General features: G+C 52.4%; 4 protein-coding genes across 4 annotated transcripts; all 4 read right to left on the bottom strand.

Moving 5' to 3' along the window:
- Positions 1-111: 111 nt before the first annotated feature.
- On the bottom strand, positions 112-3,644 carry LOC117891064 (endoplasmic reticulum metallopeptidase 1). The gene is made up of 12 exons (XM_034796237.1): positions 3,586-3,644; positions 3,006-3,513; positions 2,770-2,944; positions 2,633-2,711; positions 2,332-2,452; positions 2,116-2,270; positions 1,673-2,056; positions 1,435-1,615; positions 1,192-1,376; positions 992-1,135; positions 438-929; positions 112-374 (listed from the first exon to the last, which is right to left on the bottom strand). Exons 1-12 carry the CDS (start codon positions 3,607-3,609, stop codon positions 207-209), a joined length of 2,616 nt encoding a protein of 871 aa, XP_034652128.1. The 5' UTR covers positions 3,610-3,644; the 3' UTR covers positions 112-206.
- A 1,201-nt stretch (positions 3,645-4,845) lies between these two features.
- On the bottom strand, positions 4,846-8,235 carry LOC117891058 (endoplasmic reticulum metallopeptidase 1-like). The gene is made up of 10 exons (XM_034796231.1): positions 7,610-8,235; positions 7,373-7,547; positions 7,228-7,312; positions 6,993-7,113; positions 6,771-6,925; positions 6,326-6,709; positions 5,902-6,267; positions 5,700-5,843; positions 5,142-5,645; positions 4,846-5,070 (listed from the first exon to the last, which is right to left on the bottom strand). Exons 1-10 carry the CDS (start codon positions 8,214-8,216, stop codon positions 4,903-4,905), a joined length of 2,709 nt encoding a protein of 902 aa, XP_034652122.1. The 5' UTR covers positions 8,217-8,235; the 3' UTR covers positions 4,846-4,902.
- A 625-nt stretch (positions 8,236-8,860) lies between these two features.
- LOC117891061 (endoplasmic reticulum metallopeptidase 1-like) lies at positions 8,861-12,226 on the bottom strand. Its single transcript, XM_034796233.1, has 10 exons — positions 11,659-12,226; positions 11,426-11,600; positions 11,272-11,356; positions 11,004-11,124; positions 10,789-10,943; positions 10,351-10,734; positions 10,113-10,293; positions 9,728-10,056; positions 9,167-9,673; positions 8,861-9,103 (listed from the first exon to the last, which is right to left on the bottom strand). The coding sequence occupies exons 1-10, from the start codon at positions 12,209-12,211 to the stop codon at positions 8,936-8,938; spliced, it is 2,658 nt and encodes an 885-aa protein (XP_034652124.1). The 5' UTR covers positions 12,212-12,226; the 3' UTR covers positions 8,861-8,935.
- Positions 12,227-12,731: 505 nt separating this feature from the next.
- Positions 12,732-16,282, bottom strand: LOC117891063 (endoplasmic reticulum metallopeptidase 1-like). The gene is made up of 12 exons (XM_034796236.1): positions 15,970-16,282; positions 15,407-15,917; positions 15,178-15,352; positions 15,042-15,126; positions 14,858-14,978; positions 14,641-14,795; positions 14,195-14,578; positions 13,956-14,136; positions 13,711-13,895; positions 13,515-13,658; positions 12,954-13,457; positions 12,732-12,893 (listed from the first exon to the last, which is right to left on the bottom strand). Exons 1-12 carry the CDS (start codon positions 15,997-15,999, stop codon positions 12,732-12,734), a joined length of 2,637 nt encoding a protein of 878 aa, XP_034652127.1. The 5' UTR covers positions 16,000-16,282.
- Between the last annotated feature and the right edge of the window lie 4 nt (positions 16,283-16,286).

Genomic DNA, 16,286 nt, shown 5'->3' with positions numbered 1-16,286 from the left:
GCGCAAATGTTTCCATTTTGGTCTTTGCTTGCTCATTCCCCATCCCAGCTCCCAGCTCCCAGCTCCCGTGTTCTGTGTGTTTGTCTTGCGGCTGACAGTCGAATGATGAAATGCATCATCCACTTCCACTCCCCCAGCAAGCCCCACATTGGCCCACACTCGTGGCCCTCCTTAATCTGCTGCTTAGGCTAATACTTGGCTAACTCTTAGTAGATGTAGCGGGCGTAGCTGCTCGGCCACTGCATGGAGAAGGTGAAGTGGGGCAGCGTGGCCAGGAACTGTTCGCTCAGCGCATCCCGCTCGACCCTGGGACCCACGTAGTGCCCGGAGACGCCAACATCGAACAGGGGCTCATCGAAGTTTCTATTGTCCTTCTGCAAGATCAAAGCAGGGCATGATTAAGGGCAAAAGGAGCGATAAAGTAGAGCAATGCCCACCGATAGCTCCACGTCGAAGTCAATGGGAGTGCTGTCGATGCCGTAGGTTATCTGGATTTGGAGCGGTGGCCGGAACGTGGACGGATTGTCCAGCATGCCCTGTGCGAAGGACCAGCGCAGCAGCTTCACTCCGCTCCTGGGCTTGAAGAAGAGCCCCATGTTGGGAGGGCCGGACAGGCGGAACTCAAGGCGTGCCTGGTCGCCCCTGGCCAGCACAGTCTTGTTGCGCAGCTCCAGGACAGTGGGGTAGGGCAGCTCCACCCGCTGTTCCCTCGGCAGCCAGCGCGCCTCCTTGCGAGCCGAGCACCAGCGGTAGCAGGGAATGCCGCACATCAGCTCCGAGTCGCAGTCCTCGCCCAGCCGAATGAGCCCCGTGAGGTCCATCGTGTCGCGCAGGGGCCCGTCCTTGTTCCTGTCCAGCATGTGCAGATAGTAGCCGCTGTTCTCCCCGCTCAAGGATCCATCGTGCTCGAAGAACCTGCGATGCACTTGCTGCTCCAAACAAATCCACTCAGTTGGGAGCATTCTCTTAGAGAGTATTCTCTTCGACTCACCATCATGTCCACGCGCATCACATTGGTCTTTGGGCGGTAGGGGAATCCCACGTCAGAGACGGAGATCATGCAGAACACGAACATGGCCAGGGCCAAGCCTGCCAGCATGCTCTTGGGTCGCCGGAACATATTTATGAGCGGAGCCTGCCCAAAAGCAAAGAATTAACAATTAGATGTTGGGACTCTGTCTGCAATCTTACCGCAAAAGACATGGAGAGTATCGTGCCACAGGCACAGAGAACGGCTATGATGGTGTCCGGGTTGGTTGTGACGCCAAATCGCCCCACCATCGGTATGAGTATGACGATAAAGGTGTGGAACAGATAGGCATGGTAGAGGAACGGCATCAGCTGGCTGGCACCCAGCACCACGGACCAATAGTAACCTGCAATCAAGGCGTTGATCAGGCATCAAGAGAGTATTATTCCATCAGCAAAGGTTACCTCGGCAATGCAGGCGAGTCAGCAGATTGATGATCAGCGCGCCCACATAGAAAACGATGGAAATGAGAAACAGGTAGGCGCTGCGAATGCTCAGAGCTGTTGTCACCAGGCAGAGGACTGCCAAGAGGACACAGTAGGCATGGCCCACGATCTGCAGGTGGTAGGCATGCGAAATCTTCGACTGCAAAGAGTCAGAAGTTGGTCAAAGTTGGTCTGCACTGGTGCGGGGACTACTCACACTTGGTCGAAGCGTCAGATAGAGGGTCTGCGGCAGAATCAGACCAATTACCGAGGGGCAGATGAAGAGGCCGATGACCAGCCAACTGTTGCTGAAGTAAGTCAGAGTGCGATCTCCGGCATCGTAGAAGACGCACATGAGCAGGGGCAGCGCCAGGGCCAGCAGGACACCGGCCAGTGCCAGCAGGAACTGCACTCCAAAGGCGCTGGCGAAGGTGCCCACGGGCTGACCCGACACCTTGCGCATGCGCCACAGCGAGAGGCAGACGAGGGCCATGGCCCCGATGGAGAAGGAGATGTTGAGGGCCACGCCCGTCGACTCCTTGTAGTACACGAAGAAGAGGCCAATAAAGTCGAAGAACACCGAATGGCCCTCAGAGTATGCCTGGAGAAAGAGAGAGTCAGTAATCCACACACCAAGGAGAAAGAGAGAGCTGAGATTACCTCCGTGTCGTACATCTCGTGGGCATTGGAGATGCTCTGCACCAGAGCCAGCACATTGTCGCCCGTGCTCTGCAGAGCATCGCCAGATATGACGGTGTAACGATCGAATTCCGTGTGGTACACGAAACCATTGTAAATGCCAGCCAGGTCCAGGCCTAACAGAAGAGACTTTGCTTAGACAGAACTCTGCATACAGAGGGGCCCACCCAGGCATACCTGGCACGACGCCAAAGTCGCGGAAGATCCTAAAGTCCGTGTCCGAGGGTATGAGGCCTGCCTGGAACAGCTCTTCGCCCGTGGTCGTGGCGAACGGGTGCGGCACACTCTTTTTGTAATGCTGCGGCGACAATTTCAAAGTCGATTAGAGATTAGATAAAACGGCTGGCCAGACAGGCGGCGATATTGCGATATTGCTCATATCGATCAAGAGCCAAGCCAAGTCGAGTGAGTGGTCAGCGGGTGAGTGTGTGCGTGTCTGTGTGTGTGTGTGTGTGTGTGTGTGCGGCGGGGGACTTACTTCCATTAGCCAGGGGTGATTGGGACCGCCCTGGAAGAGCAACTCGCGACCGCCCGAACCGTCCAAGTTGATTAGCGCTCTGCGAATAAATTGATTTTGGGTCTCTGAAGTCTGTGCCCCTCTGCCGGTCGACTCACTTGCAATTGGCGGACCAGCGGTGCTGTGTGATGAAGCCGTGAGAGCCCAGCATGGGCTGCTCCTCGCCCCCATTGAAGAGGAAGACAATGGGATGCAGGAAGAGATTATCGGAGATGGCAATCTGACGCAGCACCTCCAGCATTACAGCCACCATGTAGGCATCGTCGCCGGCACCTGTCACGACCGGGACTCACATAAGTATCTGCTGCAGCCAGGATTGTGTTCTCCTACTTACCCGGCGATCCTGGCTTGGTGTCGTAGTGACTGTTGACCAGCAGGTAGGAGCTGCTGTTGGAGCTTCTCGTGCTCAGCCTGACAATCACGTTCTGCACACCTTGGTAGTGGTTGACCATGCCATTGTGCAGATAAGAGCCCGACGCGCGCTGTACTTCCCACTCCAAATCGAAGAGATCGTCGCGCATGGCCGCGCGAACCTTGGCAATCTCCCCCAGCATATACTCCACTATGGTCACCTCATTGACGTGGTCGCCCACCACTCGGGGCCCCATCTGGCTGATGGGCAGCACAATCGCCTGCGCCCGCTCGGCCACAAATCTGCCCGGACGCGACGACTCCTCGGCGATCTTCAGGCCCTCGGGCAGCGCCTGGAAGAGCGGCAGGACCACGGCGAAGAACAGGCCCACCCAGAAGAGCAGGTACGTGGGGCCATAGTACCACGGCAGCTGCTTGCCCGCCAGCTCATTCTCCTCCAGCTCAATGATCAGGTTGCCGGAGCCCGAGCTCTGCAGGAAGAGCAAATAAAGCAAATAAAATGGTTACTCATTCTGTGATTCATCCGGGGGAAAACGCGATACCTTGTCAGTCCTTGGAGTGCCCATTGCTGCCTGTGGCCAGAGTACGACTAATGGCCATCGCCATCGCCATCCCCAGTTTAAAATGTTATTTCTGCTGTTGTATTTATGGCGGCAGCTTGGTATCGGCAGCATAGCATAAAGATATTCGATATTTATGGCCAAATGGCGCGAGTTTCTTTTTTTATGAACAATTTCCAATCTACATACCCCGAAAATTCCCAGAACACATGCCCAGGAGTACGTCATATGTACATATGTCTGTCCGTTCGTAGTTATAGATGGATTCCAAAGCGACGTCCAAATGTGACGAATTTAGTGGGGCCTTGGTAAACCGATTAGGGGAAATCATAACGCTCAACTTTGTCCCATATCGTAACGCACTTAAAAGCGGATTTATGGATTTATTGTGTCGCATCCGAACGGCAATGTCCAATCGGTAATCGTCTACAGGGCAGTATATGGATGTACAAATATTAGATTATTAGATATATGCATAGAAACCGGATCTTTTATTATCTAAACTTGGATTCACAGGTATATACGAATAGATTTACTCAATAAAATCAATAATCTGCAGATTGAAGCTGCGTTTGAGAGAAAGGTACTCAAAAATGTAGGCATGGTACTACAATGTCTAAAAGATTTAACATTTTGGCAAAATACTCACACGATCTTTGAGTTAGAAATACTTGCAGTCATTTATGGGCATTGCGAAGTTTCGAGTGTGCCCTTTTGGGTATCCCATTGAAGACTACAACGGACTGAAAGACGTACTCATAAATTGTAGAGAAGCAGAATCTGTGCACAAGGCTGGCCAGATGGATAATGCTTTTGCAGCAGTTCAGCTATGAAGGTTCCCGAATGCGTTAAGTGGATGCCATTTCATCGTTTACCATTCTGCTCATTAGCAACGAAAGCATTTTGGCAAGCAAAGAAGACGAACATGAACCATATGAAGACTGCTTTATAAAGTCAGGAAAGTACATATTTAGGCATGAGCTTATACATATGCGTGTTTATTTATCTAAATATTTTTATGCCCTTGCACTTGGCTGCAATACGTCCAAGAATCTTTTTCTTCCATCTGAACCGTTTTCCCCATCTTGAATCGAGTTGAAAGCACACTTGCCGTGCCCTAGCCTCAATCTGTATCAGAACTAACCATATTCAATGGAAGTAATACGTAAATACGCCACTGAAAAAGGCTCAGTAAACTTAAACTCTATTTATTTTTACAATATTTCTACTCAAAGACGAAATATTTAATTTAAATATGTGGGTCCTTGATTTTACTATGCCGTTTCGCTGTCAGTTCCCTCAGAATATATATCGTTCGTAGGAGGTTGGCCACTCCATGGGATGGGCAAAGGCGGGCAAATCATCCATTAACCTCTGAGTGGCCGCATCCCGCTTGTTGAGGTGGCTCATGTAGTGCCCGGCGACGGCCAGCTCGAACAGGGGCACCTCAAAGTTGGCATCGTCCTTCTGCAAGTGACAATTGAGCGAATCAGATGGAGAAACCTCGCTGATGGGAGCGGAATGTGGGCAATACTTACCCTCAGCTCGAAGTAGAACTCGACGGGAGAGTCGTCGCTGCCGTAGCCAAAGAAGATGTGGTAGGGCGGCTTGTAGGTGACCGGATTGTCGAGCATGCCCATCAGGAAGGACCACCTGAGGATCTTCACACCATCGAGGGGCAGCACGAAGAGACTCATCCGCGGCGGACCCGACACCTTGAAGTCGTAGCGAACTCGCGTATCGTACTGCCCCACCAGCACGGTCTTGTTCAGCAGCTCCAGGACGGTGGGGCTGGGCAGTTCGACGAGCTCCGTGCGGGGCATCCAGTGGGCATCTGCGACGGCGGCACACCAGCGATGGTTGAAGCAGGGCATGCCGCACTTCATCTCCCTCTTGCACTCCTCGTCGAGGCGCGTGAAGCCCGTGAGGTTCATCTTGTCCCGCAGCGGCTCCTCCAGCCGTCTGTCCTGCAGGTCAAAGTAGTAGCCGCTGTCCTCCAGGCTAAGCGAACCATCGTAGGCATAGAACTTTCGATGCACTTCCTAAAAGCTATAATTAGTGGAATGTGCCAACGATTGGGATCGCTCTTGACTCACCAGAAAGTGCAGGCGCATCACATTGGTCTTGGGGCGGTAGGGAAATCCAACCTCAGAGACGGAGATCATGCAGAAGATGAACATAATCAGCGCCAGGCCGCCCAGCATGCTCTTGGGTCTGCGGAACAGGTTGATCAGCGGAGCCTGAAAAGAGCTTGAATGCTGAGCATAATCCTCACAGGCAGCCTCATCGATGGCTTACCACAAAGATCATTGAGAGGATGGTGCCCAAGGCACACAGGAGCGAAATCAGCATGTCCGGGTTCGTCTCCATGCCCTTGCGGCTGGTCATGGGTATGGTGATGACCAGGAAGCCGTGGAACAAGTACGTGAAGTAGAGATACGGCAGGATCTGGCAGACGCCCAGCACCAGCGCCCAAAGGTAGCCCCGATCGTGGAGACGACTCAGCAGGTTGATGATGAGAGCGCAAACATAGAAGAAAATGCAAATGAGGAAGAGGTAGGCAGTGCGAATGCCGGCCACAGTCAGCAGGATGCAGATGATGGCCAAAAAGACGCAGTAGGCGTGTCCAGCGATCTGCAGGTGGTACGTGTGCGGGATCTTCACCTGCAAAAGGAAAGTGCTGGCTGAGCAGAAGAGACATTTTGCCGCTGGCTCCACTTACGCTCGGTCGCAGAGACAGGTAGAGGGTCAGCGGCAGGATGAGGCCGAGCAGCGAGGGGCAAATGAAGATGCCGATGACCAGCCAACTGTTGGTGAAGTAGGTCATGGTGCGATCCCCTGCATCGTAGAACACGGACATGAGCAGGGGGAAGCCCAGGGCGAGCAGGAACCCCAGAATGGCGAGCAGGAACATCATGCCAAAGGCTCGGGCATAGGTGCCAACGGTTTGCCGCGACACCCTGGCCATGCGCCACAGCGACAGGCAGACGAGAACGATGGCCCCCAGGGAGAAGCAAATGTTGAGTGCCACGCCCGTCGACTCCTTGTAGTAGACAAAGAAGAGGCCCAGATAGTCGAAGAACACCGAATGCCCCTCAGAGTGTGCCTGCAAGCAAAGAGCTTAGCTTTGGGAGGGGATTGTTGGCCCAAGAGTCGGGTAGTGTTACCTCCGTGTCGTACATTTCCTCAGCATTCGAGAAGCTCTGCACCAGGGCCAGGACATTGTCGCCAGTGTTCTGCAGCGCGTCTCTGGACACGCAGCTGAAGCGATCGAATTTCGTGTGGTAGACAAATCCATTGTAGCAGCCCGCCATATCCAGACCTGCTCATGGAACATCGATGGAACAGTTACAGTCTGTCTTTGGTTAGTCTTTCAGTCGGGAACCCACCTGGCACCGGTCCAAAGTTGTGGAAGATGCGGAAGTCTGTATCGGAGGGTATGAGATCCGCCTGGAAGACCTCCTCCGCCATGGTGGTGGCAAACGGATGCTTGGCGCTCTGCTTGTAATGCTACAATAGAGAAGGTCGCGATTTCCATTAGATAAGGGAGTAGCAGCGATAAACGCCCGATTAGATAAAAGGCAAGCAACAATTTAGATATTGTTCCTCAAGATATCGACTTGCCTTCATGAGCCACGGGTGGTTGGGACCCCCCTGGAAGAGAATTTCGCGACCGCCACAGCCAGCAGAGTCCAGGTTGATGAGTGCCCTAAAGGGAGGATACGAAAATCGTGTTGTAGTTGTCGTGGGGTCCATGGATGCTACCTACTTGCAGTTGGCAGCCCACTTGTGCTGCGAGATGAAGCCGTGGGAGCCATGGAAGGGCTGCTCCTCGGCGCCGTTGAAGAGAAAGACAATGGGATGGAGGAAGGGGTCGTCGGAAATGGCCATCAGGCGAAGCACCTCCAGCATGGCCACCACCATGAACTCGGCATCGCCAGTGCCTGAGGGATGAAAGCGTCAACAGGAGAGGGATTCAAGGAGGGTCAAAGGTTAGTTGACTTACCCACACTGCTGGGCTTGGAGTCGTAGTGGCTGTTGACCAGCAGGTAGGACGTGCTGTTGGAGCTCTTGGCGCTCAGCTTGACGACCACATTCTGGATGCCCTGGTACATGTTGATCATCTGCCAGTGGAGAAAGGCGCCTTCGGCTCGCTGCACATCCACTTCCAGCTCGTAGAGATCCTGTCGCATCTCCTGACGCACCTTTTCTATCTCCTCGAGCAGAAACTGAACCATGAGCACCTCGGTCACGTAATCGCCGGCGATTTTGGGGCCCATCAGATCGATTTTTAGCAGAATGCTCTCCGCCCGCTGTGCCACAAATGTGCCCGCCTTGGCGGACTCCTCCTCCACCTTGACGCCCGTGGGCAGGTAATTGAACAGAGGATAGACGACGGCGAAGAACAAGCCCACCCAGAACAGCAGATACACAGGGCCATAGTACCAGGGCAGCTGCTTGGGAGTGCCATCCTTCACCCTCAAGTCGATTCTCGTATCGGAGTCTCCATCCTGAGTCTCAGTCATCAGTTGCATGGTGCTCTTAAATCCGTTTGTGGAATCCGGGCACTCCGTAGTGCCTTCCCCAGTGTTATCCGTATGATTCGCTCCCATCTTGACTGAATCACGGCAGAAAGTGGCGCACGACTGAGCGAACCTCTAGGCAGAGTTCTCTTTTATCAGTTTGGATATGCAGTCGAGATGCCTGCCTGGCCAACTAGCTTTATTATGGGTACTTCCACGAGTATTTCACCATCCATTGAGGGCCAAAGTCGCGCCAGAGTTCAATCTTAATAGGGTGAAGTTATGGATTTATTGATTCATTGCATAGCATCGCGATATACCCGATCTTATCGAGTGAAAGTCTGTGGGGTTCTGCTGTACATTTATCGGTTTTATGGAGCTTCAATCAAGATATCATGATGAAGCGTGTGGCAGATAGCGAAGAGGTAGCTTGAGGTAAGTTTTCAGCTCTCGAGACTCTGTTCCTTTTTATCAGATCTGATTTGCAAGGCTGAGCACCGCATATTTATGGCCGACTGGCACACGAGCGAGTGAGTTTTATAATCTTTCACAGGCTAAAGTCGAACTCATTGATTTGTTTTCTGGAACACTCTGCTGGCGGATGTACCCCATAGAGGCTCGCGTATACATTTATCGGTTTTATACGCTCTAAAGCAAATGGGATATAAAGATAAGATATAATCAGCAGCAGAAACTTTAGCAGCACTTTTTTTCAGGCAGGTTATGGATCGCATCGCCATTTATTGTGATATGTTTCGAGGGTAATGGGAATGGGTAATGGCTAATCACACTTATAGTTCTGGTTTATTCTAGTATATGTAACGCTTAAATATCGATGGCCACTCCATGACGTGGACATAGTCGGGAAAGTCTTTGATGAACTGCCGAGCCTCTGGATCCCGCTCGTAGTCGTAGCTCACGTAATGCCCCACAATTCCCAGCTCGAGGCTGGGACTGGCGAAATCTCCATCGGATTTCTGCAAATAAATTCAAATTGAAATAATTGTTGGATCATCTTTCAGGCAGTACCCTTAACCCACCGATAATTCGATGTGAAATTGCAATGGGGAATCGTCCTTTCCGTAGGAGAAGAATATCTGGTACGGAGCCGAGAACTTTTCCGGCTCGTCCAGCATCGTTCTGACAAAGGACCAGTCCTCCACCTTCGCCCCGCCCAGCGGCTGCACGAACACATTCATGTGCGGCGGCCCCGACAGCTCGTAGTCGAAGCGTATCGTCCGATTCGCCTCTGAGACTGTCCTGCCCAGCAGCGCAAACTTGAGCTCCACCCCGGGCATAACCACCTCCGTCTCGCGGGGCAGCCAGCCTGCCCGCGTCCGCTGACTGCACCAGCTGTAGTAGAAGCACGGAATGCCGCACATCACGTACTTCTCGCAGTCGGGCTCCACGCGCACCAAGCCGGTCAGGTTGACGGTGGGGGAGTCCTTCAGCGGGTTCAGCTCCCTCCTGTCCTGATAGTCAAAGTAATAGCCAGAATCGCTGTGACTCACCGAGCCATCAAACTCGTAGAAGACGCGGCGTGTGTGCTGTCAATCAGAAGATAAGTTTCGATGGATACCCTGGAGATAATCTTTACTTACCAGAAAGTTCACCCGCATCACATTGGTCTTGGGGCGGTAGGGAAATCCCACCTCCGAGACGGCAATCATGCAGAATATGAAGGTGACCACGCCCAGGCCGAGCAAGATGAGCTTGGGCCAGCGGAACATGTTGATAAATTGTGCCACAAAGCCCAGGGCAAAGAAGGTGCACAAGGCACAGAAGAGAGCAATGATCAGGTCCGGATTTGTGCCGCTGTTATTGCGGCCCAGCACGGGAAAGAAGATCACGAGGAACATGTAGAACAGATAGCAAAAGTAGCAGAACGGCAGCAGCTGCAGACACTGCACGGTAATGGCCCAGTAATAGCCTGAGGAATTATCTCATAAGTCAACATTCCACTCAAGTCCATGGATCTACACTCACCACGCTCATGCAGAGTGCTCAACAGATTGATGAGGAGCGCAGCCGAGTAGAATATCATCGACAACAGGCACAGGTATGGAGTGCGCAGGCTAACAGCCGTCAGAACGATGGCCAAGATGGCGAGGATCACGCAATGAGCGTGCAAACTGATGTGCAGATGGTATGCGTGACTCAGCTGTGACTGCAATACATTAATCTTAGTGCAAATCTTCATAAATTCAATCAATTTCTGACTTACATTTGGCTTGAGTGTGTAGTAGAGGGTCAGGGGAAGCACCAGACCAATGACTGCCGGACAGATGTAGAGGCCAATCACCAGCCAGTTGTTGCTGAAGTAGGTCAACGATCGATCGCCAGCATCGAACATCACAGCCATGAGCAGAGGCAGGCCCAGGCAGAGCAGGAATCCCACCACATGGAGACCCAGAATGATGGCGAACCAAATGGACATCTGGCCAGCTGTCACCTCAGAGACGCGAGCCATTCTCCACAAGGAGACTCCCACCAGCACCAGGCTGAGCACGGCAATGACGCAGTTCAGGATGATGCCCGTCGTCTCCGTGTAGTACACAAAAAAGAGACCCAAAAAGTCAAAGAAGACGGCGTGTCCTTCGTCGTGTTCCTGTAGAGAAAGCAGTGGATATCGCGAGCCATAGATTGTTCAGTGCTAACCCACCTCTGGGTTGTGCATCTCCGTGGCGTTGGTGTAGGCGCGCACCAGGGCCAGGATATTTTCGCCAGTGTTCTGCACGGATCCTCCCGGAACGGCCTCGAAGGTGTCAAAGACCGTGTGGTACACGTAGCCATTGCTAACTTGGGCAATGTCGAGGCCTGCATGGATCGCAGTTAATAATTACTCATAGATCGGCTTTGGGGTTTTTGGTTACTCACCGGGAACATTTCCGTAGTCACGGAATATGCGGAAATCGGAGTCGGAGGGTAGAATTCCACTCTGGAAGATCTCCTCCGCCATTGTGGTGGCAAATGGGTGCAAGGCATGCTGCCTGTAGTACTATGGAGGAGGAGAAGCAAACCTTTCAACGTTCCGACAATTCACGAATTGGCCATAAAATAGGCAATAAAATCGGCTCTAAAGTTAACTTTTGTGGCCTGCCATAAGCCACCACAATAATTATTGGCAAATAACTTATAGTCTCACCTTCATTAGCCACGGACTGTTGGGACCGCTCTGGAACAGCAGCTCCCTGCCGCCACTGCCGCCCACTTCCAGATTGATGAAAGCCCTGAAAGCGGATAAACGACTCATTGAAGATCCTTGGCCTTTGCCTTTGCAGTTATCGAACTGTTCTCACTTGACAAACTGCGCCCACTCGTGCTGGGTGATGAAGCCGTGCGAGCCCTGCAGCGGGTTCTCCTCGGCGCCGTTGAACAGAAAGACAATCGGATGCTCGAAGGGCGTCTCCGAGATGGCCATTTGACGCAGCACCTCCAGCATGACCACCACCATGGTGCCATCATCGCCGGAACCTGTTGGCATTCACCCCATGGAAGATCACTTTAATGGGAACAGAATCGAATCACTCACCCGGACTGCTGGGCTTCGAGTCAAAGTGGCTGTTGAGCAGGAGGTAGGATTCGCTCTGGGAGCTCTTTGCGCTCAGTTTGACGACCACATTCTGGATGCCTTGGTACATGTTGACCATGTCGACGAACACGTAGCCACCGGAGGGTGCCTGCACATCCACCTCCAGCTCGTAGAGATCGCTGCGCATTTCGGCGCGGATCTTCTCCGCTTCGTTCACCAGAAAGGCGACCGTTGTCACCTCATTGGCTATGCTGCCGACCACCTTGGGTCCGATGCGATCAAAGTCGAGGAGCTGTCGCTGTGCTCGCTCCCCGACAAATTGTCCGGGCTTGAAGGCCTCATCGGCGACAGTCACTCGATCGGGCAGTCGGTTGTAGAGCGGCAGCACGATGGCATAGAAGAGCGCCACCCAGAGGAGCAGAAAGGAGGGCGCATAGTACCAGGACAGCCTGCGTTTGCGTCGACTTCCGGTTGGACCCGACAGCACCTCGATGAGCGCAATGTCGGAGGAGCTGTCTTGCCCCATACTTACTTTATCAGTCTTTTCGTTCATTATTTATGCAGACACAGAGAGAGCGAGAGAGATCTCTGAGGGGAGCCAAGTCGAGTAAACCCTTTCGACGTCCGGCCGTCGCATAACTGAACGTCTGAACCGCGGCCAGAACGGCTTGAAGCTTACCCCCAAATTAAAGGCCATAAAGATAGAGTCGCTCGACGGTGGTGTATTGCTCTGAATATATATGGGTCTGCTGCCCACTCTGGTAGCTGGTAGCTGGTGGCTGGTGGCTGGTGGCGGTTTTGTCTCAAGACTGTCGTGGCCCGTTCGGGGTATCTTAATTGGGGGAAGTTTACGGCCCGACTTCAATATAGCCGCAGAAGAGATTCCGTGGCACGAGAGCAGCGATTATCCGCTTAGTCATTATCCCATTGATTGGCTCAAAAGTCCGATGGAAGTGACGATCGAGGCGCGATAATGCTTATCTGAGTCGCGACTCCGAGCGTCTGGGGGAAGACACAATAAATAATAAATAATCTAGTATCTACGTCCCAATAAAGATCTGATCTGCGAGATTTCAGTATATATATCGCTTAAATAACGCCGGCCACTCCATAACATGCACAAAATCTGGGAACTGCGCCACGAACTTGCGGCTGTCTGCGTCCCGCGGGTAATCGGAGCTCACAAAGTGACCCACCACGCCCAGCTCGAAGATCGGTGCATCAGCGACGGATGTCTGCAATCGAAACGTTTATGACTCTCCCCCATTCAACGTTATAAATAAATTTCTACGCACCGCAAAGTCAATGTGAAATGTTATGGGCGCACCCGCCGTGCCGTGCGAGAAGTAGATTTGATATGGCGCCGAGTACTTCTCCGGCTCGTCCAGCATGTTTCTGATGAAGGACCAGTCATCGATAACGACCCCTGCCAGCGGTCGTATGAACAGACTCATGTGCGGCGGTCCGGCCAGCGCGAATGTGTATCTCAGGGTTCTTCCCCGCCCTCCCACAACGGACTTATCCGAGAGCTCCAGCTCCAGGCTGCCGGGTGGCACAACTTCCGCTTCGCGCGGCAGCCAGGCAGCGCTGGAGAGAGCTCTGCACCAGCTGCTCCAGAAGCAGGGCATGCCGCACACCACGTACTCATCGCAGTGGGACTCTGCTGCTGTTAGTCCGGACAAATTAACGGATGAATCGTGGAGCGGACGCAGCGCCCGCCTGTCCTGATAGTCGAAGTAATACCCAGAGTCATTCACACTCACGGCGCCATCGTATTCATAGAAAATGCGACGAGTGTGCTGAAAATAAAAGCAGGGGCTAAGTGCTCGCACAATCATTATCACCAAAGAGATTACCAGGAAATTGACACGCATCACACTTGTCTTGGGGCGGTAGGGAAATCCCACCTCCGACACAGCGATCATGCTGAATATGAACGTGACAACGCCCAGGCCGAGCAGCACGAGAGTGGACCAGCGGAACATGTTTATCAGCGGAGACTGCAAACACAATTAGGACTTGCTGCCAGCATCGAATGAGAGACTTGCTCACCACAAAACCCAAAGCAAAGAATGTTCCCAGAGCACAGATGACGGCTATGAGCACGTCGGGATTGATGGCGTCTCGGTTTCTGCCCATCATTGGAAAGAAGACCACGAGGAATGTGTAGAAAAGGTAGCAGAAGTACACAAACGGCATTAGCTGCAGAGTTTGCACAGTCAACACCCAGTAGTAGCCTGCAAAATAAATCAAACTTAAGCAGAAAGTAAATGGTAATTGTTAGCGCGAAACCATACCGCCATCATGCAAGCAACTCAACAGATTAATCAGCAAGGCAGCTGCATAGAAAACCAACGAGATCATGCACAAGTATGGTATACGCAGGCCTATGGCAGTCAGCACGATGGACAGGATGGCCAGGATAACGCAGTGAGCGTGCAAACTGAGCAGCAGATGGTAGGAGTGACTTAATTGTTCCTTCAAATACATTGATCTTAGTGCAACTCTTCATAAATTCAATCAATTTCTGCCTTACATTTGGCTTGAGCGTGTAGTAGAGGGTCAGTGGCAGCACCAGACCAATGACTGCCGGACAGATGTAGAGGCCAATCACCAGCCAGTTGTTGCTGAAGTAGGTCAACGATCGATCGCCAGCATCGAACATCACAGCCATGAGGAGGGGCAAGCCCAGGCAGAGCAGGAATCCCACCACATGGAGACCCAGAATGATGGCGAACCAAATGGACATCTGGCCAGCTGTCACCTCAGAGACGCGAGCCATTCTCCACAAGGAGACTCCCACCAGCACCAGACTGAACACGGCAACGACGCAGTTCAGAATGATGCCCGTCGTCTCCGTGTAGCACACAAAAAAGAGACCCAAAAAGTCAAAGAATACCGAATGTCCCTTGCTGTGTTCCTAAAAAGAAATGGAAGATCAATTAAGAGTGTGTTGGAGTGGGTTTAATGTCGATGATTTACTTCCGTGTTGTGCATTTCGCTTGCATTGGCAAAGGCACGCACCAGCGACAGGACATTGTCACCTGTGCTCTGCACGGAACGACCTGGCACCGCCGCAAAGTCGTCAAAGGCAGTGTGGTAGACATAGCCGTTGTTTATTTGTGCCATATCCAGACCTGCCAGACACGACACAAAGTGTAAAGTTAATTGAGTAATTATTGTGAATTATGCAACCTACCAGGCACCTGCCCAAAGTCGCGAAAGATGCGAAAATCTGTGTCGGAGGGCAGCATTCCAAACTGAAAGATCTCCTCGGCCATGGTGGTGGCAAACGGATGCTTGGCGTGCGTTTTATAGTACTGCAATCACAAATCAGATAGTGGAATTATCGTTGTATTATGGCAAACCAATGGAAAGATTACCTGCATTAACCAGGGATGGTTGGGACCGCTCTGAAACAGCAGCTCCCGTCCCCCACTGCCAGCCACTTCCAGGTTGATGACGGCCCTAATGCAAGCAACTCAATAAATCGTTTAGATCGAAAGGTTTGCTACTCACTTGCAGTTGGCTGCCCACTTGTGTTGGGTGATGAAGCCGTGCGAGCCCTGCAGCGGGTTCTCCTCGGCGCCGTTGAACAGAAAGACAATCGGATGCTCGAAGGGCGTCTCCGAGATGGCCATTTGACGCAGCACCTCCAGCATGACCACCACCATTGTGCCATCATCGCCGGCACCTGTTGACACTGTGTTAATATCTGTAGCTGATGGAATACGGGGTTCGGGCTTACCCGGACTGCTGGGCTTCGAGTCAAAGTGACTGTTGAGCAGGAGGTAGGAGTCACTCTGGGAGCTCTTCGAGCTGAGCTTGACAACCACATTGTGAATGCCCTGATACATGCTGGTCATGGTGCCAATTGTAAAGGCCCCTGCTGGCTCTTGCACATCCACTTCCAGCTCGTAGAGATCGTGGCGCATGTCTCTGCGAATATTTTGCACTGCATCAACGAGAAAGGCAACCGCAGTCACCTCATTCGCCACACTGCCAACCACTTTGGGTCCAATGCGATCGAACTGGTAGAGCATATTCTGCGCCCTCTCTGCCACAAATTCGCCGGGCATGTCCGACTCCTGTGCAATGGTTACTCGATCGGGTAGGCGATGAAAGAGCGGCAGCACAACCGCATAGAAGAGTGCCACCCAGAGGAGCAGGAAGGCCACGGCATAGTACCAGGCGAGTCTCCATCTGAGTGCCCTCTCCTTGGACAGCACATTGAAGAGCACGGTGCCCGAGTAGTTTCCCTAAGAACGAATTGCTGTGATAGAAATGTATATAAATAATATGTGCACTCACATTATCAGTTCCTTTGGCTGGCGATTCCATGCTCTCTGCAAAAACTCTGCACAAGGCCGAACCTTGCCGTTGCCCGGGTCTCTCGAAACTGACTGTTGTCGGGGGGCCGGCCACTGCTGCTGTTCGCTCTGCAGCCCCAGATTGATAGAGTGAGTCGAGTGCGCCTTGATACGAGCACGAAGCCAGCGCCAAACACTCTCTGGCAAGTATGGAGATATCGATTCCAAATCTAAATGTTTGCTGGAAATCTTATCAAAAATCTTGAGACCGAGAGAGGCCGAGTGCAGAGCGTGGAAAGCATTCAGTTCAAATTTCTA

Source organism: Drosophila subobscura, chromosome E (genome assembly GCF_008121235.1).
Source record: "Drosophila subobscura isolate 14011-0131.10 chromosome E, UCBerk_Dsub_1.0, whole genome shotgun sequence".
Lineage (NCBI taxonomy): Eukaryota > Metazoa > Arthropoda > Insecta > Diptera > Drosophilidae > Drosophila > Drosophila subobscura.
Note: the sequence above shows the minus strand (reverse complement) of the source record. Positions and strands in the feature narration are given on the sequence as shown.

What these genes read in the sequence shown, in the direction of transcription:
- LOC117891061 (XM_034796233.1), bottom strand. Translation starts at nt 12,211, where the DNA reads ATGAACGAAAAGACTGATAAAGTAAGTATGGGGCAAGACAGCTCCTCC. An exon ending in GAGTGGGCGCAGTTTGTCAA is followed by an intron (nt 11,357 to 11,425) that starts GTGAGAACAGTT and finishes ATCCGCTTTCAG; the next exon opens with GGCTTTCATCAATCTGGAAG. An exon ending in ACTACACACTCAAGCCAAAT is followed by an intron (nt 10,294 to 10,350) that starts GTAAGTCAGAAA and finishes AATGTATTGCAG; the next exon opens with TCACAGCTGAGTCACGCATA.
- LOC117891058 (XM_034796231.1), bottom strand. Translation starts at nt 8,216, where the DNA reads ATGGGAGCGAATCATACGGATAACACTGGGGAAGGCACTACGGAGTGC. An exon ending in AAGTGGGCTGCCAACTGCAA is followed by an intron (nt 7,313 to 7,372) that starts GTAGGTAGCATC and finishes TCCTCCCTTTAG; the next exon opens with GGCACTCATCAACCTGGACT. An exon ending in ACCACCCGTGGCTCATGAAG is followed by an intron (nt 7,114 to 7,227) that starts GCAAGTCGATAT and finishes TCTCTATTGTAG; the next exon opens with CATTACAAGCAGAGCGCCAA.
- LOC117891063 (XM_034796236.1), bottom strand. Translation starts at nt 15,999, where the DNA reads ATGGAATCGCCAGCCAAAGGAACTGATAAT. An exon ending in CAGCCAAAGGAACTGATAAT is followed by an intron (nt 15,918 to 15,969) that starts GTGAGTGCACAT and finishes ATTCGTTCTTAG; the next exon opens with GGAAACTACTCGGGCACCGT. An exon ending in GAGTTGCTTGCATGATGGCG is followed by an intron (nt 13,896 to 13,955) that starts GTATGGTTTCGC and finishes TTTATTTTGCAG; the next exon opens with GCTACTACTGGGTGTTGACT.
- LOC117891064 (XM_034796237.1), bottom strand. Translation starts at nt 3,609, where the DNA reads ATGGGCACTCCAAGGACTGACAAG. An exon ending in ATCTGACGCTTCGACCAAGT is followed by an intron (nt 1,616 to 1,672) that starts GTGAGTAGTCCC and finishes GACTCTTTGCAG; the next exon opens with TCGAAGATTTCGCATGCCTA. An exon ending in TACTCTCCATGTCTTTTGCG is followed by an intron (nt 1,136 to 1,191) that starts GTAAGATTGCAG and finishes GCTTTTGGGCAG; the next exon opens with GCTCCGCTCATAAATATGTT.